This window comes from Capsicum annuum, chromosome 11 (assembly GCF_002878395.1).
Source record: "Capsicum annuum cultivar UCD-10X-F1 chromosome 11, UCD10Xv1.1, whole genome shotgun sequence".
NCBI classification, from domain to species: Eukaryota; Viridiplantae; Streptophyta; class Magnoliopsida; order Solanales; family Solanaceae; genus Capsicum; species Capsicum annuum.
In genome coordinates this window covers 167,590,245-167,615,765 of record NC_061121.1, presented here as the reverse complement: position 1 = coordinate 167,615,765, position 25,521 = coordinate 167,590,245, and the positions used below count along the sequence as shown (strand labels likewise).

The 25,521-nt window shown below is 36.7% G+C and overlaps 1 protein-coding gene across 9 annotated transcripts in view; it reads left to right on the top strand.

The window, feature by feature from the left end:
- The first annotated feature begins 7,627 nt into the window (after positions 1–7,627).
- Positions 7,628–25,521, top strand: part of LOC107854404 (eIF-2-alpha kinase GCN2) — a 105,159-nt gene continuing 87,265 nt past the window's right edge. For 6 of the 9 annotated variants that reach the window (XR_007046897.1, XM_047399064.1, XM_047399067.1 and 3 more), the window contains exons 1-10: positions 7,628–7,983; positions 10,486–10,554; positions 10,641–10,700; positions 10,809–10,914; positions 21,389–21,493; positions 21,729–22,139; positions 22,413–22,550; positions 22,805–22,891; positions 23,031–23,114; positions 23,215–23,329. Coding sequence is in view for 8 of the 9 variants with exons in the window: in XM_047399064.1 (XP_047255020.1) it covers positions 7,850–7,983; positions 10,486–10,554; positions 10,641–10,700; positions 10,809–10,914; positions 21,389–21,493; positions 21,729–22,139; positions 22,413–22,550; positions 22,805–22,891; positions 23,031–23,114; positions 23,215–23,329 (1,309 nt within the window). In the remaining variant the exon portion in view is untranslated. Of the gene's footprint in view, positions 7,984–10,485; positions 10,555–10,640; positions 10,701–10,808; positions 10,915–14,737; positions 14,853–16,770; positions 16,927–21,388; positions 21,494–21,728; positions 22,140–22,412; positions 22,551–22,804; positions 22,892–23,030; positions 23,115–23,214; positions 23,330–25,521 lie in introns of those variants that run through there. The other 3 variants (XM_047399065.1, XM_047399068.1, XM_047399069.1) reach the window with 3 other exon arrangements.

The following is a 25,521-nucleotide window of genomic DNA, read 5'->3' as shown; positions in this document are numbered from 1 at the left end:
ATAATTCCTCTCGTGCACCTTCCACTGCTTGGAAGTATAGGCAATCACCTTCCCATGCTGTATCAAGACACAATCAAACCCCACCTGAGATGCATCATAATAAACTACAAACCCCGTATTAACTTCAAGCAATGTCAAAACTGGAGCCGAAGTTATCTTGTCTTTCAACTTCTCAAAACTCCCCTCACAAGCATCTGACCAAGAAAACTTTGCATTTTTTAGAGTCAACTTAGTTAAACGAGCAACTATTATAGACAAGCTTTCCACAAACCACCGATAATACCTAGCCAAACCCAAGAAACTCTAAATATCAATTGGAGTTATGGGTTAAACCACCTTTTAACCACAACCACTTTTTGAGGATTCATCATGATCCCTTCTCTAGAAATAATATAACTGAGAAAAGTCACAGTATTCAACAAAAACTCACACTTTGAGAACTTAGTATTCAACTGTTGTTCCTACAAGGCATGCAATACCACATGGAGGTGATTAACATGATCCACCTTACTCTTGGAATAAGCTAGAGTGTCATCAATAAACACGATGACAAAGAGATCCATGAACTTCCTGAAAACCCTATTCATCAAATCCATAAATATCGCCTGAGCATTAGTCAAACCGAATGACATCACCAAGAATTCAAAGTGCCCATATCGTGTACGAAAAGTTGTTCTAGGGATATCCTCTTCCCTAATCTTAAGTTCATGATACCCAGACCAAATATCTATCTTAGAGAAGAACTTGACACCTTGCAACTGATCAAATAAATCATCTATCCTATGAAAAGGATACTTGTTCTTGACCGTTACCTTATTCAACTATTGATAGTCAATGCTCTGAAGGAAACTATCCTTCTTGCACATGAACAACACCGGTACACCCCACGGGGATACACTAGGACGAATAAACCCCATATCCAGAAAATCCTCAAGTTGCTTCTTGAGTTTCCTCAACTCAGCCTAAGTCATTCTATAAGGAGGAATAGATATTGGACGAGTGTTCGGAACCATATCAATACCAAACTCTATTTCCCTATCCAAAGGAACACGAGGAATATCATCCAGAAAGACCTCAGGAAAATCATTTACTACCGGAACCAAATGAAAAGAAGGACCCTCCGAGTTAGAATCTTTAACCCGAACCAAGTAATAGAGACAACCCGTAGACATTAACCTCTGAGCTCTAAGATAAGAAATAAACCTCCCCCTAGGAGCTAGGTAACAACTTTTTCACTCTATAACTAGCTCACCAAGTAACCTAAAGCTAAAGACAACCTTGCGGGTCCAACAATCTAAGAATGCGTAGTAAGAGTATAACCAATCCATCCTCAGAATGACATCAAAGTCTACTATATCTAGTTCAAACAGATCTACCAAGGTCTGCCTACTACCCTATAGACTCTCTTAGCAATAACCGAGTCACATATTAGGGTAGAAATAGAAAAAGAATCTAAAACAACCTCAGGATCAAAACTAATACATACAGCCACGAATGGGATCATATAAGAAAAAGTCAACCTCGGATCAAACAGACAATACATGTCACGAGAAAAGAGTTGTGACCTACCAGTAACAACATCAGTTGATGCCTCAAATTCTTATTGAGATACAAGAGCATATAACCTATTCCTGCCTGTACCGGTACCAGAAGCAAGAGCAGACACTGAAACTACACTACTAGGCGTAGGAGCAGAAGATGAAGCGACCAGAGCTTTGACTACTCTCGAAGCTCCCTTACTAATAGCATAATTCTTGATATGGCTGTCAAGTGGGCCGAGCCAGGCCAACCCGGAACTGGCCCATGTTATTTAACCGGGTTGAGGGCTGGGCCGGGGCCGGGTTGGGGTCTAAGTGGGTCGGGTCGGTCTGGGCCCAATAGTAAAAAAATCAAAAACCACCCTAACCCGGCCCACTTAACCCAACCCGGTCAAACCCACCTAAACCTGGTCAAACCCATTTAAAAAATCGGTCAAACTCGGTCAAAAATATAAAAAAAAAAACTTTTTTTCAATATACATTATATATACCCACCTATATACATTATAAATACGTTAAACAATATATATACACTATATATATAGTATATGCTACATTAGAATTTAAAAAATATATACACATATACACAATTACACATATATACGCACCATCCAAATATATATGTACTACTTGAAACTTTAAAGTTTAAATAAAATATACTACAATATATATATATATATATAATTATATATATATACCCATGTATACGTTAAATATACACGTCTATAGAAGATCTATTCACGTATATACACTCTAATCTATGTATATGTAATACTTTAAATGAAATATACTATAATATATAAACATTACAATATATATTTGTATAGTTATATACTAATTTATAAAACATATACACATGTATACATTAAATATACACGTCTATAGAAGATCTATTCACATATATACACTCTATTCTATGTATATGTAATACTTTAAATGAGATATACTACAATATATATTTGTATAGTTATATACTAATTTATAAAATATATACACATGTATACATTAAATATACACTTCTATAGAAGATATATACACGTGTATACGCACCATTCAATGTATATATACTACTACTTATAAAATATACTACATTATATATACATTACAATATATATAGATATACTTATATACTAATTTATAAAATATATACACATGTATACGTTAAATATACACTTCTATAGAAAATATATGCACAAATATACAAAACATATGTTACTTAATATAATAAATTAATAATATTTGGTAGTAAATTAATAATATATTAGAAGTAAGTTTTTAATTTTAAGTAGAAAACTAGAAATTCAATTTAAAATTTTAAATCGTTAAATGAAAAAAATAAAAATCAAGGACTAAGGAGTGAATGAATTTGGGGAATTTTATTGATTGCAAAATGATCCAAAATTTATAATTTACATGAATGAAAAATCTATAAATTATGCATCATTTTTTCCAACTCATTCATGTTAATATTAATGGGAACTTGCATAGGATAGTCGAAGTCAATGGGGGCAAAACCATGCATTGGACTTGATTCTGCTGAGTTCTCCCGTGAAGTCATAATTTCTTCAAGTTTTAGCTCGTCGCTAGGCTCCGGTTCCATTCTTTGGTTTCTTCTTTCCGCTCTAATTCAATCTCTGAGGCAAACTAGAACATTCATTGCATTGTTTCCCAATGAGTGTCGGTTGTCTCCAAGCTGCTGTCGTCCTTGACTAAAGGCGCTCTCTAATGCAACGGTTGACATTGTAACATTCAAGATATCTCTAGCTAATCTTGAAAGCACAAGATATTGTGTTTCATTACTCCTCCACCAATCCAACGTGTTGATCCGTCGTCTGCGATCCTCTGATGCCGTCCGAAGATAATATTTCAGCTCTTCCCGATAAGTTGATGTGTAAGTTCTCTCATCAACACTGTTCCAACAATTTAAATCATAAAACGAATCAGAAAAATCACTATGTGCCGGCCTTTTAGAAGATGATGGCTCATCGAGAGGATGATGAGCAACAGTTGGAGTGATATTTATAGGTACGGCTAAATCAAATAAATCAGCATAGTGATTATATAATTTTTTTATGTAATCCTTTGCATCAGCCGTAGCCGTCCACAAATCAGGTTGTATTTGTTCAGAATCATGGTTAGTATTTATTTCTAAGTTAGTATAAATAAGATTACTAAAGTGACACATATTATTATATTTCATGCACGGATTTAGTATAGCACCAACCAAGTAAATAGGGGGAATCGGAAAAAAATATTTTTTAAATTTCGTAAACATGACACCAACAGTTTCTTTATAACCTTCTTTATTTTTATATTCTTTGAGCAAACCAGAAATATCGGCTATATATGCCAAAATATTACAAACAGTAGGATAATAAGCACCGAAAAATTCAACCGTAGCTACATAAAATTTTTCTAAAAACTTAACAAGATTATTAATTACAACCCAATCAGAATTATGTAGCATGCAATCAGCAGAATCAGCAAATGAACCGCAATGTTGGTTAAAAGCTAGTGTAATAGGAATTCTATATTTATAACAAGTTTTTAAAAATTCATATGTAGAATTTCATCTAGTATCAATTTCCTCAGGCATCAAAATCGGTGTAAGTCCATTTTCTTGACATTTAATTTTAAATTCTCTAATTCTCGATCTACGATTATTTCCTTGAATAAAACCAACAGCAAGGCGAATTTTTCAATAAAAAACTCAAAAAACTCAAGACCATCTTTTACAATTAAATTATATATATGACATGCACACTTAATATGAAAAATTTTAGGCAAGGGCGGAGATAGCGTAGATTTTAATTTTTTTATAGCAATGTTGTTGTTAGAAGCATTATCAAAAGCAATACATAAAATTTTATTTTCGATACCATAATATCCGATAATTTTAACAATAGAATCAGCAATAAATTGTCCAGTATGTTTACGATCTTCATCATATAAAAAAGCAAGAATACATTTTTGCATCACGAAATTACTATCCATCCAATGACAAGTAACGGTTAAATAATTATTTTTATTTACAGCACGACCAAGATTAGAAGTTAGGGACGATCTACATTGAATATTTTTTAACAATGTTGATAAATAAAAATAATATTGTGAATGAAGTCTAAAAAATCAGACCGACAAGTAGTTCTAGGAATACCGTTAAACATAGGATTATAAATTGCTTGTATATAACGAATAAAGGCATCAGAAGAAGAAGGAAAATTAAAAGGCAAACAACCCACCGCTACCATTTTAGCTATTTCCCGGTCCCTCAATTTATTATACTTCTTCGCTACGTGATCGGTTGCTGGGTCTATTCTAGTTTGCATTGACCCACCACCATCCCCACCACCTTTAGCACTATTTAACTCTCTTTTATGATCTTCAGCTACATGTCTCATTAACGTACCCGTACCCCCTTGCTTGCCTCCACTTCTATGCTTATATATTTATTGACAAATATTGCATTGAACCTCAATATCTGATATACGTTCAAAAAATTGTCATGCAATACTAGTTCTTTTACGAGGTTTTGGGGCACTGGGAGGACGGGAAGGGAGATTAACTGATTCAGATCTAACATTAGCATCTCCTACTGTGGGTGTCTCAGCAATATTTTCATTATCTTCATCTAAATTAACCGCATCTACTTCATTTTCTTCTTCTATACCGTAATTTTCCTGAGCTTCTACATGATCCATATCGTGAGCACCTACACCTATTTCTTCCTCAAAAGGTGTACCAAGCGGTACCGGAGGCGAGGCACACGGGTATATCTACTACTTGAACTACCTCTACCACTAGTAATTCGCTTTTTACTACCGCTACCGCTTTCGGGACAAAAAATTTTAACACCTTTAGTAGTGAGATTTCTTAATTTATCCATAATATAAATTAAATTAAACTAAAAATATTCAAAATACACAAATATAATAAAATTAAATATTAAACAATTAATACAATAAATAAAAATTAAACGTAAGAGATGGAACGACAATACCAAATTTTGGAAGTATCCGAAGATTGCGACTTTAGAAACTTCCGCTCGTACTTTGTAAATGAAAAATTAAAAAATTAAAGTGAACATTTTAAGAAACTAAATATATTGAATATTTGAGAATTGAGAATTGAGATTTGAGAGAGAATGAGATTTGAGAGAGTGAAAAATTGTGTGAAAAATGATTTGAAGTTTTAGGGTATTTATAGATTTTTTTTTGGGATTAAAAATATTTTTTAAATTTTTTTTTTTTTAAATAAATGGGCCTAAACTAGCTGTTTGGACCCAAAAACGGCTATATAGCCGTTGGGCCAACGGCTAGTTTGGCCCAAAAGCCAAAATCTTTTTTTTAAAAAAAAATTTATCCGAGCCAGGCCGGGCAGGTTAACTGGCGGGCCTGGACCGGACTTGGTCTGGGCTGGGTTAGTCGGGCTAATTTTTAAAAAATAACTGGCCCGAGACCCGAAACCCTAAAGCCCTAGGGCTTACCGGGCCGAGTTAGTTACGAGGGCCGGGCACCCATAATTCTTGAGCATATGGCCTGGCTAGCCACATTTAAAACACTTGTCCCCGTCTTTGTCACAATCGCCCCAATGAAGACGACCACAAAACCGGCAAAGAGGGCATGAAGAAGCCGACTGACCCTCATTACCTGAGATTGGGCATTCTGTGCTCGGAAATTGTCACCACCTTGTGGGCGCCTATCACCTGACTGCTTTGGGTAAGGAGCGCTAGTAGTAGAGAAGGAACTAAAACTCCTCCATTTCTTCTTTGGCTATTTACCTCCATCCCGACTACCCTGCTGCTGAGCATAACTCTGCTCAGAGAACCTGCTCCTCTTACCCTTCATTTCCCCAAACTCTGTTTGTTTCCTCTTTTATTCCTCCATCTGCAGCATGTGGATAACCAACCTTAAAATATCCATATTTTTTATCAGCAAAGCAGTCTTGCTTTCAAGGATCAGATCCCAAGATAGCCCAAAAGTGAACTTTCTTATTCTCGCCCTCATGTCAGCCACCAAATCAAGAGCATACCTTGACAGCTAATGAAACTTCATGGAATATTCTTTTATAGATATTTTACCTTGCTTGAGATTCACAAGCTCCTACATCTTCGCTTCCCTCAACTCTTGAAGAAAACAACTATCCAAAAAACTATTAGAAAAAACATCCCATAAGGAAAACTCCTCCACATCACCTTTATACCTATCCCACTCTTAATACTATTAGTATGCAACATCCTTGAGTTGATAAGCTATAAAGTTTACACCTTCCATATTTGTGGCCTACATCACCCTGAATATCTTCTCCATTTCATCTAAGAAACCCTAAGGATCCTCATCTGCATTCACACCAGTAAAAGTAGGAGGATTCAGTTTCATAAATAGGCCAACCCTTGTGGCCTCAGCAGAATACCCACCAGACACATCCCGTCAGCCTAAGCAGCAACTAACTGAGCAATAGCATGAATAGATTGGCAAAAATCCACGTTAGTCACCTTACTATGAGGAGGACTAGTAGCAAACGGAGGAACTCCAAAACAATTAGGGATAGGACCCTGAGAATGAGTGTGAACTCCAAGTGTAAGACGTACCCCATCAACATCATCCCCAGATGGGATAGAAGAATTTCCTTGTGTTTCAGATCATCGAGGAATGATCTGAAAAGTGAACAACCAAGGATTAGAGAAGAATTGCAGGACTTAGTCTTCAAGCTTGAAAATAGAATATCAAGAAAGTAAAACATTCCTAAATGTCCTGTATCTCTCTCTTATGAGTGTGGCGAGCTACACACCCCTAAAAGAGGCTCTGCCAGACAAGGCTTTGTGGACTCCCAATTGACCATGAACCTAAAGCTCTGATATCAACTTGACATGACCTGACTCGGGGCCTTGTCGTAATGGGCGTCCGCTTTACACTTTATTAAAAATCTCCATAATAAATAAAATTATTTAATTTTAAATAATCAAATATTACACGTGCGAGCCACGTGTGTGTTAAACTAGTAAATAAATAAAAATAGAGGGATCTTTCTGACTTTTTCCGGTTAGAAATAAAAATAAATTTGCAAAAGGGCTGTAAAATCAAAATCTGAAAATTTGTTTCCGAAACGAGAAAGGAAGACAAATTTAAAAGAACCACCAATTGCCAATTCTTTCACGGTTTCATTCTGTCTCCCGCCCCATTTCCCTTTCCCCTTTTATTCAATTCTCAGAAAAGGCATACAAAATTGGAGGGCTACGAATTGCGTATGTGCCCGATTATTTGATCAAATCTAGGGGTTTTAGTTGGTGATCGTTTTAAGCGGGAAGAAGAATGGGGCAAAGTTCAAAGAAGAAGAAGAAGAAGAGTGGAGTAGGGCGGCGCAAAAAGGGAAGAACTTCATCCAAAGATCACAATTCCATTGGTGAAGATAATTCTGAGTTGGTGGCCGAAGAGCTCACTGCATTGTAAGTCATTCCTCAACTGATTTAATAAATTACCATCTTATTTTAAAACATCTTAACTGAGCATGTCATAGCTATTTGACATGGGCCCGTCAAGGCAAAGGACAAGTCCATGCAATAGTTTATAATTGTCAATGACTGTGATATGTTGTCTATAATATATATATGAGTATACAATTATCAATGATGGTAATTAATAATATCTTATACAATCCAAACCATCAAACTTCACATATGGACCCCATCAACCTTAATCTGAATTTTATAATTTTGTGAATTCTGTGAATTTTGGTTAGAATAACAAAAGTTTGGTATGTCATACTCAATTTGTAACTTTTGTTTACATCAATTATCAAAGGAAACAACTTTTAATTGGTAAAACGGTTGTAATTAATGATATTTCGTTTGAATTACTCCCTCTATCCCAATTTAAATGTTTTATTTTCCTTTTTGGTTTGTCCCCGAAAGAGTGTCTCTTTTTATACTTAGTAAGTTTTCTAATTCCAACATTATGTACGGCAAGTTTAAGACCACAAGATTTAAAATATTGCACACATCTTTCATTTAAGATAAAAGATTCAAAAGTCCCCCGTATTTCTTGAACTCTATAACCAGTCAGTCTAAGACACTCAAATTGGGATGGAGGGAGTAGTTTTTTTCGACATTTCAAAACTCTACTCCCGTGCATTTGTCAATATCACATGTATCACCTGCACTTTAAGATTGCTAATGAATAGACCTATTGAAAACAATACCTTTATAAGAATTAAAACTCTAGCATTAGGGCATACTCGAGTGTCTTTCTAATGGGGCTCAAATGCCCAAGCTAGTGTACTTGTCGTCATGTAATAAAGAGTAGTTATTTTACCAGACAGACTATTATAAGCATTATTTAAGAGGGAATATTATCCATGGTTGGACTGAACGTAACCTAAAAAAAGAACTAACTGCAAATGATATAAAATTATACAAGCAAGCACCTATTTAGAAGAGATGAACTTTATGGTGTCAATTTCACTGATGCCCTCTTTCACTTTATTTGACAGACCTTTAAGCTTTAATTCTCAGAGTATGACAAAACCCTACTGCGCCACGTTCCTTTTTAGTTAAGACAGTGTACCATTTCCCCTCTTGGTTAAGTTCAACACTAGTTTTTTTTTTTTTTTCTTTTTTTGATAAAGGTTATGATACGGTTGTTTAATTTATGATGTAGTACATTTGGTGAGTCCCCTGTGGTTGAGTCTGTCTAGTTGGTTTGGTTCAAATCTGCAATACAACCTTCATAAGTTCCCTTTTGATTTAGTTTGTTGAGGTGATGGTATTCTCTATAGTTTGGCCGAATATCAATAAGACATACTAATAAGTATTAACTATGCTTTGGCTCGTCGCCTGGTGCATGCTTTATTTTTGACACATATGCACATGGCTGGCATACTGGACGCTTAATGATAGAAAGCTTGGTGCATACGTGTTACAAGTTCCACACATCCAATTCATCCATTCTTGTTTATGTTAGCCATTTCCTCGTTTGCAAGTGACAACAACGTATCATTCCACCAAAATCTTTGACAAATAAACAACAACCACTATCTAGGGAGCACACATCAACTTCATTTATCATTATACAATTTTGAATATTTTATTCATCATTCGAATGTGACCGTACACATATGGACATAAATGAACCTTCAAAGTACTAGAATAGGTGTGCAGAGGTAAATAGCAACTAGAGAAACCAGAAAATCTTGCTGGAACAATGTATTTCACTGGAACAATGATCTAATCCCCTCGGGATAGAGTTTCGGTGCGTGGAATGCAATGGAAATTTGATGGATGACATTGAACTGATGAGACGAATCAGAGAAGAAAAAATTGGCTGAAAAGTGCCAGAAACTTCCCCGCACGTCGGTAGCATGAACTGACGCGCTGCCGGAAACGGATCTGTCAGTGTGTGGAGGCATGCGTGATGTCTGTTTCAGTGGGTTTGGTGGGGTTTTGGTTGCCGGTCGATGGGTAAGCTATTCAAGTGGGAGGTGAGATTTAGAAGAAGTTCGAGTTGGTCGATCTGAGCAACCAGATATCAGAATCTCTTCTTTTGGCTTGAAAAGAAAGAGAGAACTAGAGTTACCTTATCAAAAAGAAAAAAAGAAAGAAAGGGAGAACTAGAGAAGGGACTAATAACCTAGCTTTGACACCATGTGAATTAAGAAAACAAGAGAATTTGAGAATCGGTTGGTTGATTATTCCCTAAATAAAAGCCATTGGGGTTTAAATAATCCTCACCGGAACTACACATAAAGAAAATAAAATATTAGGTAATAATTACATTCCTACAAAACTTTCTAATTTTCTAATTTATCTAATAACAGGATATGAAAACGCTTTATATTTACATAGTATATACTGTTGCCAAAAGTAACACTAACCTTTCTTCAATTGATAATTACTCGAGAGAAGTTTTTATTTGCATATATGGCCTTACTCATTGATTCACAAAATGTTTAGGTGTGCCATATTTCAAGAAGATTGTGAAGTTATTTCAAAGTCACCTTCACAGATTCATATTAAGCTCAGGTTTTTGGACATCAGAAATACTGATAAAACTCCTCTATACTATCTTTTCTTTCCTTTATGCCAAAGTTATAGACATGAATTGACAGGCCATACTCTAAAGATGCTGGCTATGAAGATTCAGACGTGTCAGCTCTTCTTTCAGTGAGGTTAATAGGCTGCAGTTTTATGCCCCTTTTTGTTGCTCTGTTGTCTATTCTTCTCTGGTTATTCATTTCTACTAATTTTCATCCTTTATGCATTCCTTTGCATTTTAGGTATTTGCCTGGCTATCCGTACAAGTGCCCAAAGCTTCAGATAATACCAGAAAAAGGTTTATCCAAGGCTGATGCTAGCAACCTTTTATCATTGCTTTATGATCAGGTAGAGATGGATTTTAATGTAGTACTAGCACTTTAATTTTTCCTACTCCTACACTATCCTTGTTATTGTTGGTTCAGTCAGACTCCTTTCTTCTATGCTTACTTTGGAGTTGTTGCAGTTAGGAATTTCATACTGCAACTCCCAGCAAGGTGAAAATAAAGCTGATGATTGACATATTTAATAGCCTTAGAGTTTATGCTTTATTAAGTATAGGTTGCATTACGATATTCTACTACTACTTAGCAGATGCCAAAAAATGGGAGCTCAAGGGCTGTAGATGCTGTGAGCTGCGATCAATCAACCAAACTGATAAGTTACCCCGCAGTGCCTGCCTTTAGTTGAGATTGACTACTATCTGTTGCCATTCCATTTATTCATTCAAACGAACTGAATAGTAGTGCATATTTGAAAGGGTAACTTGGTTAATTGTCAAGGCTCAAAAGTAGAATCTGAATCTGCTGGGTCGGAATAGATTCATTCATTTACAAATAATTTGTTTTCTGAAAGAGCTCTCGGAGTTAAAAGATTCCCTGAATCTCACATTTATTTCTACAATGACATGCAAACGTTAGACTTAATATAAGTGTAACAACAATAAATAAACATTAATCTCGACTAGTTGGTATCATATATACAGATCCTTTGCACTGTTTTTGTTCTTAATATGGTTTGTTTTGATTTCTAGAGATTTTAGGTTTACCTTTTCCTAGCACTTCCAATCACCACTGTGTTGCACTCTTCCGATCGCCAATATTCACTAGTGTCACACTTATAGACTAGTGCAACAGGAGTTGACATAGGACTTAGCCAAACCGTCTCAAGTGGTCTTTTTTTTTTTGATCAAATAAAAGTATTTTCATTCATAAACACGACCAAATTGGTCGTATACATAGGTTACCAAAGGATCAAACTCTACAAAATATGAAGCTGTACAAAATCCACCCAATCCCTCTAAGCACGAAGGAACTTTCTGTTTACATCAAAAGAAAATAAGAGAGCGGAGACTACTCTTCAATTGCAAGAAACTCGAGTCTACACCTTCATAAGCTCTTCTATTTCTCTCTCTCCAAACTACCCACATTAATGCAATCAGAATCATGTTCCAAGCCCTTTATCTTCTCCGCCCTCTCCCGCTCTTCCAACTCAGCATCAAATCTTTCATAGTTCTTGGCATTACCCAAGGAGTGTGAAACCATCTAAACATATCCCACCAAAATCGCATGGTAAGCCCGCAATGTAGGAGGGGATCCACATCCTCGCCCGTCTCCTTGCACATATAGCAGCAACTAACGTAGACAACCTTCCGCTTTTTAAGATTTTCAGCCGTCAAAATCACCTCTTTAGTGGCTAGCCATGTTAAAACACATGCTTTCCTTGGCACATTTTGAACCCATATTGCATTACATGGAAACTCAACCTCCTTCCCAACCAAAAGTTTCTCTTAAAAACACTTCACAGAGAACACTCCCTTACTTTCAAGATCCCACTGCCACCCATTGGATTATCCGTCAAATTGGCTTGCTTGTGAAGAAGGTTTATCAATCTTTGAAACTCACTCACTTCCCAATCTTGAAAATCCCTTCTGTATCTTAGATCTCAAAATCTCTCTCCACCTTGTGACCTCCTAATTTGTTGAATAGTCAAGGCTCTTTGGCAAGATATTTTGTACCAACTCTGGAATTCATCTTCCAAAATTATATCCCTAGACCAGTTATGGCCCCAAAAAATACTCTCCTCCCATCACCACTCTTGAAAAAGATATTTTTCACGAAAGAATACCATCCCTTCATGATATTTCTCCAAAGGTCGCACCCGAAAGGTAAAACATTATCTCTAGTTCTCCATCCCCCATCCCTAATTGATACGGGTACAATCATGAAGATGGACGTTTTTGAGTGTGTTGAATGCAATCTACGGAGTGTACGAGTTGGAGTATGAAAAGGGCTCAAAAACCGTCCCTCTATTTTGTTCATTTAACATTAAGGGGGACTTTTGTCATTTTTGCCTATTATTGTAATAAGTTTATAAATATAACATGTTAGGGTTTATTTTATTTGGTTGCTGAATATTGATGTAAGAACACTTGAGAGAAGGCTCTCTAGGCCGAAAACTAGGGCATGGCAAGTGTGAAAACACTTGTGAATGTGTATTGCTTGGAAACGTTAGTGCTTGAGCGGTGGAATCCCTCTCTTGTCTTCGTAAGAGTGTGGTGTTGCTATTGTAAGTTCTAGGGGTCCTTAGATGGAATATGTCTATGGGTTCTTGGGTCTTAATTGTAGGGTATGTCTCACTTCCTATCTTTACATTTCATGTTTTAGTTTGTGTTGTCTAGTGAACCATTGGTTCTTGTTGTTCTTGTAATCTTGTAACCATTGGTTCTTGTTATCATAGTGTTGTTTCTTTCTATCATATTGTTGAATATCTCTTGTTGTTGTTGTTGCTGTTTTTGGTGTCAAATAAACCTACATATCTTGTATTCTTGTTGTGTTTGTCGAATCCGAGAGAGGTCCCCATTTGGTCCGCGATTTGTTGTGATTTGTGGACTGTTTTGGGGTGTGATTTCGTGTTCCCTTATTTGTTTTGTATCATTTGGTATCAAAGCCATCTTTGATTTTGTTCTAACAAGATCAATCTTGGGCTTAAGACTTGAAAACTACAAAAAAAAAAAAAACAAAAAACTGAAAACTGAAAAAATCCAGAAAAGTTGAAATCTGTCCATTGTTGTTTCTTGGCCGAAAATTGTGTTCTTATTGTCTTGGCCGAGATTTTTTTGTTGTGTGTCTAGATCTAGTAGTGTTCTTCTTTGTTTTGTCGTTTCTAGTGTTAGTTTTCTTGTTCACTAATACTTTTGAGTCTAGATCTTGAGCTTAAACTTGTTGAAAGTTGTTGTTGTGAACATTGTTGTGGCCGTGTGATATTGTTGTTGTTCAAGCTTGGCCGTGTGTTGTATTGTTAATTTGGAGTTGGATGTTGGGTTGTTGTTTGTTGTTGGAGATTTTAGGTTGAACATGTGTTGTTGATGATGGAGAACCCAACATGAACCTTAGAATTCCAAGTGTTGTGTTCTTGGTGTTCTTCACCACCTTCATAACTTGTTGAAGAAAAGGTGTTGTTTGATCTTAAAACCAAGAAGAAAGAGAGTGGTATTGTTGTTAGTCTTGAAGACTTTTTTCAACCACCCTTAAGCCTTCTCCAACAATCTTCCAAGTTTTAAGCTCTTTCAAGACTTTTCCTACACAAAACAAAGACTTTACAACCATTTCCAACAACCTTCCATGATTTAAGGACCTTGTTTTGTGGGAATAGTATTAGCCAAGTCAAAACTTTTGTTTGAAAATTGAAAAGAGTTTCAAGACTTGTAGTTTCCCTCCATTAACCAAATCACAACAATCCAAATTGAAAATTGACCAGACTTCCAAATTGAAAAATAACAAATTGTTTAAAAACAACAAACAATACATGGCTGCCACGTTATTATTTACTGTTCACACGACAATTTTAAGCTCAAATTTTGATCTCTTAAGTTTCAATTTGTTGTTTTCTAGTTTCGTTTGTTGATTCCAATACCAACTTACAAACTAGTGACCATTTACCTGATTGTGAGTTGGTTTTGGAAACCGTTCTTTGTGTTTACGTCCTTGTGTGTTTCTTTTCTTATTCTTTGGAGTCGTTGTAAACGTTTGGTTCACCTCTCAGCACCTCACGGAGTATAAGCAAGCTTACAACAATTGTGAGATTAATGTGTGAGGAATCCAAGAGGCAAAGAAATAAAGAGAAAGTGTAAGGACCTTTCTTGTACAACTAATTTGTTTGTGTTTTGTAGGTAACTTCTTAGCGACAATGACTAACAACGTTCCTAGTGCTATGTTGGCCGGGAATGAAACTCAATTGAGCCGAAGGAGATTGAAGGCAAATCTCAAGATGGAGAGAAAGCCGAGGTGCAAAATGAAGTTGTTATGTTCTCGGTTTCTTCTTATTTTGTGGGCTGTTTTGGAACTATTTTCATTTGGTTTGTGTCGTGAATTTGAGGTCAAATTCCTCTCAAGATGGAGAGGATGATATGGGTACAATCATGAAGATGGACGTTTTTGAGTGTGTTGAATGCAACCTACGGAGTGTACGAGTTGGAGTGTGAAAAGGGCTCAAAAGCCGTCCCTCTATTGCACTCCATGGGAGCCATTTTGTTCATTTAACATTAAGGGGCACTTTTGTCATTTTTGCCTATTATTGTAATAAGTTTATAAATAGAACATGTTAGGGTTTATTTCATTTGGTTGCTGAATATTGATGTAAGAACACTTGAGAGAAGGCTCTCTAGGCCGAAAACTAGGGCATGACAAGTGTGGAAACACTTGTGAATGTGTATTGCTTGGAAATGTTGGTGCTTGAGCGGTTGAATCCCTCTCGTGTCTTCGTAAGAGTGTGATGTTGCTATTGTAAGTTCTAGAGGTCCTTAGATAGAATATGTCTATGGGTTCTTGGATCTTAATTGTAGTGTATGTCTCACTTCCTATCTTTACATTTCATGTTTTAGTTTGTGTTGTCTAGTGAACCATTGGTTCTTGTTGTTCTTGTAATCTTATAACCATTGGTTCTTGTTATCATAGTGTTGTTTCTTCCTATCATATTTTTGATTATCTCTTGTTGTTGCTGCTGTTTTTGGTGTCAAATAAACCTACATATCTTGTATTCTTGTTGTGTTTGTCGAATCCGAGAGAGGTCCCTATTTGGTCCGCGATTTGTTGTGATTTGTGGACTGTTTTGGGGTGTGATTTCGTGTTCCCTTGTTTGTTTTGTATGATAACAAGAACCAACGGTTACAAGATTACAAGAACAACAAGAACCAATGGTTCACTAGACAACACAAACTAAAACATGAAATGTAAAGATAGGAAGTGAGACATACACTACAATTAAGATCCAAGAACCCATAGACATATTCTATCTAAGGACCCCTAGAACTACAATAGCAACACCACACTCTTACGAAGACATGAGAGGGATTCCACCGCTCAAGCACCAACGTTTCCAAGCAATACACATTCACAAGTGTTTTTACACTTGCCATGCCCTAGTTTTCGGCCTAGAGAGCCTTCTCTCAAGTGTTCTTATATCAATATTCAGCAACCAAATAAAATAAACCCTAACATGTTCTATTTATAAACTTATTAAAATAATAGGCAAAAATGACAAAAGTGCCCCTTAATGTTAAATGAACAAAATGGCTCCCATGGAGTGCAATAGAGGGACGGCTTTTGAGCCCTTTTCACACTCCAACTCGTACACTCCGTAGGTTGCATTCAACACACTCAAAAACGTCCATCTTCATGATTGTACTCGTATCACTAATCCCATATTTATCACCTATCACCCCCTCCATAAAGCTTGTACCTCCACCCCGAACCTCCACATTCATTTGCCCAATAAAGCTTTATTAAAGCCTTTCAAATCTTTAACTCCCAACCCATGAACCGTCTCAGGTGATCTTATCTTATTTGTCCTCTATGTGTGCGGTTTGCACCATCTGTTTAATGTGTTCATTTACTCTTGTCTAATCAAGTGTGGTTGCACATTCTAACATCTCCATTTTTTTGCGATATGTGGTTATGTTGGATCATTTCTTCAATTGATAAGGTAAATAGTTATATTTATGATGAAAAATTTTCCTATATGCAAGCAGTATACAAAAATGTGGAGAATTTACAACATAATATAACTCTATATGAACGACACATAATCTTCTTATACACTGGACCTCGTGGTGCACTTAAAAGAAACTAGAAATTTGAGGCTACTACTCAAGTGTGCATAGTCATTCTCTACCCTATTAAAAGTTCTAGTTGTTTCCTTCCTCAGGACTCGCATGAGTGCTAGTGGCATAACCTTCCAAGATCTTGATCTTCTGAACTTCCAGTTGGATAATGCCTTTATAACACTCATCATCGTTCATTGCATCTCAAATCATATCAAATCTCCAAAATCAAGCCGAGCTGCCATCGGAAAATGTAGTAGGTGGTTCACATATTCGCTTGAACATTTGCCCATGAAGCATGCAAAGAAAAGAGAAGAAATTTTGAAAAATGAATTCCTTGATTATTCCCTTAAGCATGTTGTTTATATAATATTTACAAGTAATCCAGAAAAGGAAAGTAATTTTCATTGTGAACAACACAATTATCAGGATTCTAAACCATTCCTATGGTACAAGGGATGGGCTCTTTCAATATTAACAATTTCTTAATTCTTTACACTCCACTTCAAGTTGAAGTGCACATATTTTAATCTCCTAACTTTCCGTAAATATACTAAATTCTAAAGCGACATAGTGACTTTTCAAGAGTATCTGCCAATTGATCATTTGAATTGACAAAACCTGTTGCAACTCACCCTGACTCAATCTTTTGTCATGTAAAATAACAATTTATTTCTATATGCTTTATTCTCCCATTAAACATTGCGTTTTAAGTAATGTGTATTGCAACCTAATTGTAACATATCAATTGTATTAGTTCAACTCCTTTAAGTCCTATCTCTTTAAGAAGTTGCTTTAGCCATATTAAGCTCCATATAGCCAACACTATTGCTTGATGTATAGTCTCTCCACTTGATTTAGTTACTACCTTTCTTTTTTCTTTTTTTTTGGGGTGGGGGGTGGGGTGGGGGAAGGGGGAGTAGGGGAGGGTTCAGGTATCCTACCAATCGAGCTACTAAGATTCCCCTCTACCTTTTGCTTTTGATTTTCCAAGTTTAAAAGTTACTGATTCTTAAAAAAAATAATATATTTCCTCTAATTAGAATGCCTTCAGTATTATGAACTGGATTTACTATCTAAAGGACATCCTTCCTAATCTGATTTAGAGTATCTACTAGTATTTGCATGTTATTAATTCTCTATAATACACTATCCAAGTAGAGTCTTAATATACCTTAAAATGTGAATCGCCGCAATTCGGTGACTATCACTAGTAGCTTGGAGAATATAGCTAACAGAATTGACAAAAACGAAATATTTGATTTGCGATTATAAGATGATTCATCTTATCAAGCAATCTTTGATAATGACTGGCGTGCATCAAGGGCTCCCCTTGTTTAGGAAGAAGTTTAACATTTGGGTCCATAAGAGTATCAATAGGTTTACTATTTAACATGACAGTGTCTTCCCGTATGTTCAAAGCACACTTCGTTAAAGGAAAATCCCATTACTGTATTATGCCACCTTAATGCTTAGGTAGGATGTTAGTTTACCCAGATTTTTGATTAGGGAATGAATGAGAAGATGTTGCTTAAGTTGAGTAATGCCTTCACGATTATCACATGTTATAAAAATGTCGTCAATGTAAACAACTAAGAATATGTTTTTGCCATTATGAGAATGTTTCTAAAACATGTGAACTACATTTCGAAGCATTTCATAATTTCATGATGGTGCAAAAACAGCCAAACCAGGCCTTTGGTTATTGCTTGAGACCATACCAAAATTAGCGCAGTTGACACTCTAACAAAGACTCTCCCTGAGCAACTAACCCTAAAGGTTTCTCCATGCAGACCTTCTTTCAAATTGCCATGAACAAAGACATTTTTGATATCCAACTGATAACGGGCCAACGGGCCAGTGAGGCACGGCTATGATGAATATAAAGAGGTGAGCAAATGCAATTTTTGCCACTGGAGAAAAGGCACCATCATAATCAAGACCATAAATTTGAGTACATCTCCTGGCTACATGTCTAGCTTTTAGACGATCAATCTTCACATCAACACCCACTTTGATAGTAAATACCGATTTTTAATTGTTCTTTTGCTCAATGGCAAAGTAACCATTTCCTTAATCATATCCTGATACCATCTCAGATGAGTCATTGGCTCTGCTACAATTGTATGTACTTTGAGAGTGGTTAAGTTGGTTACAAGGACATGATATGATGGTAACAAAGGATGCTAACTTGTGAAGTTATCAATTAAATTAGTTAGTGGAGGGTATGGTTTAACTAGTTTGGAGTAGACTTGAAGAGGAGGAGGAGCTGGACTAGGAGGATTTGGAATTGAAAGAGTCGAAATAGGATGAACTGTGAAGATGGCGTTTTGATATAGTGTATTTGGTTAAATGTATAGGGATTTCTGGGAAAAGATTACGTTTGATGTGACAAAGTAGTTATGTGTAGTAGGATCATTGCAGTTGTAAACCTATGGACTATGAAGTACATCAAGAGGATACGTTTGAGGGACTTTGGTTGAATTTTTGTCATTTCGAGGAATGAGTTATGTAAAGAAATGGCCGATTTCATCAATTATAAGCGAAGAAGACTCAAAAGAGGTTTTCTAGATCAGAAAATGTCTATTTTTCACTTTCTTATCAAACCCTCTCTTTCTAGTCGAATACTACCCGTTCTTATTCATATAATTACCTTTCATTTTCTTTAAGAAAATATAGGATAATTTTTAATGATATCTAAGCTTCTTTTTATCGATTTGATCTGAGCATGACAACACTTCTACCCGACTAACCTTCTACTCTAATACTTGTCCGTCGTATCCTTCTATCTAAGGTCATGTCTTAGGTAACCTGAATATGCACTGTGTCCTGTCTAATCACCTCTCCCAGTACTTCTTCGGCCATCTACTCCTCATTGTACCTCCTATCCAATCTCCCGCACCTCCTCACTGGGGCGTTCACAACTCACTTCACCACATCTCCAAAGCATCTCAATCTCGCTTTCCTCATCTTGTCCACCACAGAGGCCACTTCAACCTTATCTCGAATAAGCTCATTTCTGATCCTATCACGCCTATTATGCCCACACATCCACCTCAAATTCCTTATCTCTGCAACATGCATCTTCTAAACATGAGAGTTTTTGACTAGCCAACACTCTGACCCATACAACGTCGGTCTAACCACCACTATATAAAACTTACCTTTAAGTTTCGGTGGTAACTTTTTATAACATAGGAGGCAAGCCTCCACTTTGTCTACGCCGCACCAATACGATGTGTGACATCACTGTCGATGGCCTTTGTCTACGCCGCACCAATACGATGTGTGACATCACTGTCGATGGCCTCACTACCCTGGATAATAGAGCCAAGATACTTGAAACTATCACTCTTAGGGACCGCCTGTGTGTCCAATCGCTCTTTCACGCCTGTCTCATGCAACCTCTCATTGAATTGCACTCAAAATACTCAGTTTTTGTTTTACTCAACTCAACCCCTTTAGCTTCCAGAGTTCGTCTTTCCACCGCCAACTTATCATTCACTCCACTACATGTCTCATCAATCAATACTATGTCATTGGCAAATAACATACACGAAGTCACTTCATCTTTGATGCACCGCGTCAATACATCCATCACCTAGGCAAAGAGGAATTAACTAAGAGCTGACAGGGAAGTGCTCTGAGTCTCCTCCTACCGTTCTAACCTGCATTGTAGCTCCATCATAAATGTCCTTAATCACCCTAATGTAAGCCATCGGAACAACCTCTATCCTCCAGGCATCTCCTAAGGACTCCCCTCAGAACTTTTTCAAAAGCCTTTTCAAGGTCAATGAACATCATATGTAAGTCCTGCTTTTTTTTCTCGTATTTCTCCATCAGTTTCCTCACTGGATGGCTTCCGTAGTAGATTGCCCCGACATGAATCCGAACTGGTTTGTGAAAATGGACACATCTCTCCTTGAATACATGGTTAAAGTAAATAAAATTTTGTTGCTATACTAAAGTAATGTTGGCTGCTAACCGGTCTTTGACGAGCTCATGTTTTTTCTATTTATTTTAACTACACTGAGTTGCTTGTTTTATACTTAAAACTTGTGTTTCTCATTCAGTGTTGTCAAAGGCTCATTTGGCGCACTTCAGAGTTTAAGTCCTGAAGCTCAGGGTAGGCGCTTTAGTGTAGGCAAGGTACTAAAGCATGTGGCGCCTATTGCCCATAAGTTCTATCTTCAATAGAACGGTACTAAACAATAAATATGGTTGGCAAAATTATATATTAATTGTTTAGGAAATCCTTTTCTTTTTTAATCAAGTAAAAGTATATTCATTCATAAACATGACCAAAACGGTCGTATACACAGGATATACCAAAAGATCAAGACTCTACAAGATATGATTCTCTACAAACTCCATCCAATCCTCTAAACAACAAGGAACATTTTTCTTATACCAAAAGAAAATAAGGGAGTGGAGGCTATTCCTCAACTGCAAGAAACTCGACTCTACACCTTCAAATGCTCTCTTATTTCTCTCTCCCCAAACTACCCACATTAATGCAATCGGGACCCAGTTCCAGGCCTTCTGAATGAAGGTGTTACTTTTTTCTTGCATTACATCTATATTTTAAATTCTCCTTAATTGTGCCTTTGTTAACTAAAGCTCACACTTCGATTGTGCTTAAAGCCTCGATAGACCTGAAATGCTTTTAACGGTTTTACCTTTGACAGCACGTATCTCACTTGTTAGTTTTAAACCATCCAGGCCAGTTCCAATGCTCGAGAAGGTCGTGTAATGATCTACAGTGTGGTAGAAGCTGCTCAAGAATTCTTGTCTGAAATTGTTCCACAGGAGTGTCTACATGGAGCTGTGAGCTGTCTTACTTTCAGCATTGCTTTAATAGCTGCAGCAAAGTAGCATCTTGCTCCTCTTTCATACAGGAGCATGGAAAGCAAACAGCTTCTCTCCTGTTTGTTTTGGTTGTATGAGCTGATGAGCCTATTGATGCAACTCTATTGTAGTTGGGAATTCATTATTGATAAAGGGTTGATACCATTATCCTAGAGATACTTGGAATTGACCAAGTGCATTTTATTTGTTCTAGGTTTCATGCCAGACGATGGATATTACCAGCCAATTGGCGTATAATGCAACAGTTTCATCCAGTGACACCTGTTCTTTTGGTGGACTATTTGTATATGGCTTTGTTGATCTTTTTAGTGGCTCAGGTGAGTCGTGGCATTGGAGCCTGGGAATAAATGATAATGGTCGGATAGACTCTTTGGTGGAGTCCCACGTATCAGTGGGTCTCAACCATGAATATGACAATCAGCAGAAGAAAATTAACCAAATTGTGAAGCCAGCATTGCATCAAGCAGCTAAGCAAGAATCTTTGCGTAAAGCTGAAAATAAATTAGATGCTCTTGAAGAAGAGAGTGAAGGCGAAAGTAAAAGTTCTAGTGATTTGAGTAAAAGTTATACGGATGAATCAATTGAAGACCATGTCATGTGCAAGGTAAAATTTATTAAAATAATAAGTTTCACTTTTGAAATGGAAAATTTTATCCATATTAGTGGCGAAATAGTTTTCCAGGATTGAACTGAATCAGCTAAAACCACCGACATATCAATCTTTTTTCCTTTTTCAATCTTTTGATGTGAATATATTAATATCCATTCTAGCTATTTTATATCACTGACTAGCTCGATTGATTATATCTATTGCTGGCGTTAGGGAGATTTTATCCATCTTGAAGAATCTTCCCTCTAACATCTGACTCTCTTACAGAATATTTTTCTGGAAGGGAATCTATCAAACTCTGGTGATGCTCAGCAGGAAACTGAACCTGAACCTTCAGAACTGGTGTCCTCTGGATCTCTGGTTCATGACGATTTACCCAGCACCCTAGAAAAAGACCTCATTCTGGTACTTCCCTCTAAATAGTTACTAGCATTCTTTTCAAAGTACAGGTGAGATTCTTTTTGAAAGCTGGAAACAAAACTAAAGCATCTTTAGGTACTTTCTGGTTTTGGTTTAGAAGATAACAGGAGATAAGGTAGTACATTTGGCTTTTGGGTTGGTAAAAGAGCCTTGTTTAAAATTCTCTTCATGAAGTCTTCCACCTTTTGTGAATTCTTTCCAAATAAACTATCACGATGCTTTAAACTTTGCTTCTGTAGGCACACTTGCTTCGGCTCGCCTGTGGCCCTAAAGGACCGCTATCTGATGCTTTGCCAGAAATAACATCAGAGCTCTTTGACCTTGGGGTATGATCATCTTAATTTAGTTCTTTGTTAGATTTATGCTTACTTTTTGTTCCACTTCTAATTTTGTATCACTTGGTCATTACTAAAATTAAATCTGATCGAGAAAATGAACGCCTCTGAAAATGACTTTATCTTCAAGATTGTCTCCAAACGTGTACAAGATCTGGCAACCAAACCTTCAATCTTTGATGGGGCTTTTGATAGTGCTTTTCAAGCACATAAGGTAAGGGTTTATTGTTTTTTCTCGACTGGCTTCTTTCTGCTTCAGTTGTACGCCCATGTGATTGACAGTATTAATAATTTCCAACGAATGAATTTAACAGGTGTCATCAAAGCTCTCACAATTTTGGAAAGCTTCATCGGAATTCGAAGTGCAAAATTCTTCACCTCCTCAAAACTCTCGATATTTAAATGACTTTGAGGAGCTCCAACCCCTAGGCGAGTAATTTTTTTTTCAGAATCCCGCTTACGTGCTTTTCCCATATTTATTTTGTTAATGCATCTGTCACTTTGAAGAGAATATAATTATCAATTGCTGTCACAATATGCGATTTATTCCCTTCTGTATCTTTTTCTTCAGAAGATAATATTATTTTCGATTTGCAGTCTCATTCTACAGTTGATGTCGTTAATTAAAAAAGCCTTATAAACATCCTAGAATCTATTGTTTGGCATTTTATATGAAAGAAGCCTATTGCTAGAATGACACTAGAGTAGTTATTTAAATCTGAAGACTAACCAAGTGTGCGTAAAACGTAAGCACTGTCAACTTGGTGCAGTAGAGAAAAGAACACTTTTTTTTATTCCGACCTCCGACCAGTTTTTTTTTTAGATTCCGACTAGTTTTTCCAGATTCCGATCGCCGGAACCCTAATTTGGCGACTTCACATTTGTTTTTGGTGAATTTTTAGCAATATCAGACATCCAGATTCTGTTTCTTGGTATTTTCAAGACAAAATTCCCAAGATATCTTTTGGGTATGATATTTTTGGCTCCAAAATTACTGAAATTGGAAGTTCAAGTCCTATAATTACTTTCGAATCATTAATGAGAAGTTTCAAATTATTTAGCATGGGTTTCCTCAATTGAGTTATGGTGCAAAGCTCAGGGTGTCCAAGATCACTTAAAGATCAAGGCTAGTGGTAAATGAAAAGGCAAAATCTAGTGGAAGATGCGAAAGCCAAAGAACAATGGAAGAAAGTTGACGCTCAATTATGTAGTCTTTTATGGCGATCTATTGATTCGAAGTTGACGCCCTTGTTTCGCGCATTCTAGACATGTTATTTAGTTTGGGAAAAGGCTCGTGCTTTATACACTAATGACATATCTCGTTTTTATTATATGATACCTCGAATGACTAACTTGAAGAAACAAGAATCCGATATGTCTACTTACTAGGGACAAGTACAAGTAGTCATGAAAGAATTTAATACACTGATGCCCGTCACTGCAGATGGAAAAACAACAAGAGCACATACAGATGTTTTTAGTTTTTACACTTGCTGGACTTTCTACCGACTATGATTCAGTACGTATCAGATTTTAGCTAGTCCCACGGTTTCTACAATTGATGAGTTATTCTCTCGTCTGCTTCGCCTGCCGCGCCTCCCAGTCACAAATTAATTTCATCACCCACCGTTGACTCCTTTATTCTAGCATCTCAAACCATAGCAAAACGAACATATCAGCTTATGGAGAATCGACGAGGAGGTCATTTTGGAAAATCTTGATCAAAGTGTAGTTATTGTCATAAAATTGGACACACTCAAGATATTTGTCATATTTTGCATAGTCCGCCAACCAGTTATGATCCTATTGTTGTAAAGGAATATAATGAGTTTCTTCGGAATCGAGTAAGTAAGCAGACATCTCCACAATCTAATCGACCATCCAATAATGCTCATATTGTCTAGACAGAATATGACGAGTTCCTTCAGTATCGAGCAAGTAAGCAAACATCTCCACTAGTAGCCTCGGTTGCTCAACCTGATGCTTCTGTTGCTGGTAATACTTTTTCTTGTGTTTCACAGTCTAGTACTATTGGATCATGGGTCGTGGACTCAGGTGCTTCTGATCATATTTCTGGTAACAAAACACTACTGTATGATATTGTTTATTCACAATCTCTTCATGCTATTACTTTAGCCAATGACATTCGAACAAAACCAAAAGGAGTTGGACAAGCCAAACCCCTATCTTCTGTCACTCTGGGCTCTGTTCTTTATGTCCCTGGTTGTCCTTTTTTATCTTGCATCTGATAGGCGTTTGATACGTGCCCTTCATTGTAGTATCACTTTTTTTGATGATTCTTTTCTAATGCAGGATCGTAGTACGGGACAGACGATTGACACATGACATGAATCACAAGGCCTTTACTATCTTTACCTATTCAAATTCTTTTACAACATGCTTCGTTACATACCCTCTAGACCTCTAATGTATGCTCATCTCTCCATGTTATACTTTCATAATCACCGTCAGTCCTACTGTTGGAAGTTCAAATCATGTTTGAAGAATTCTTCTTGTCATATGAGGTTCTACCTAAATAGCCTCTCTCCTTCATCCCTGAGGCAGAGGTACCGTCTGCATACATTCTACCCTTCCCAGACCCCACTTTGTGGGATGTTCTA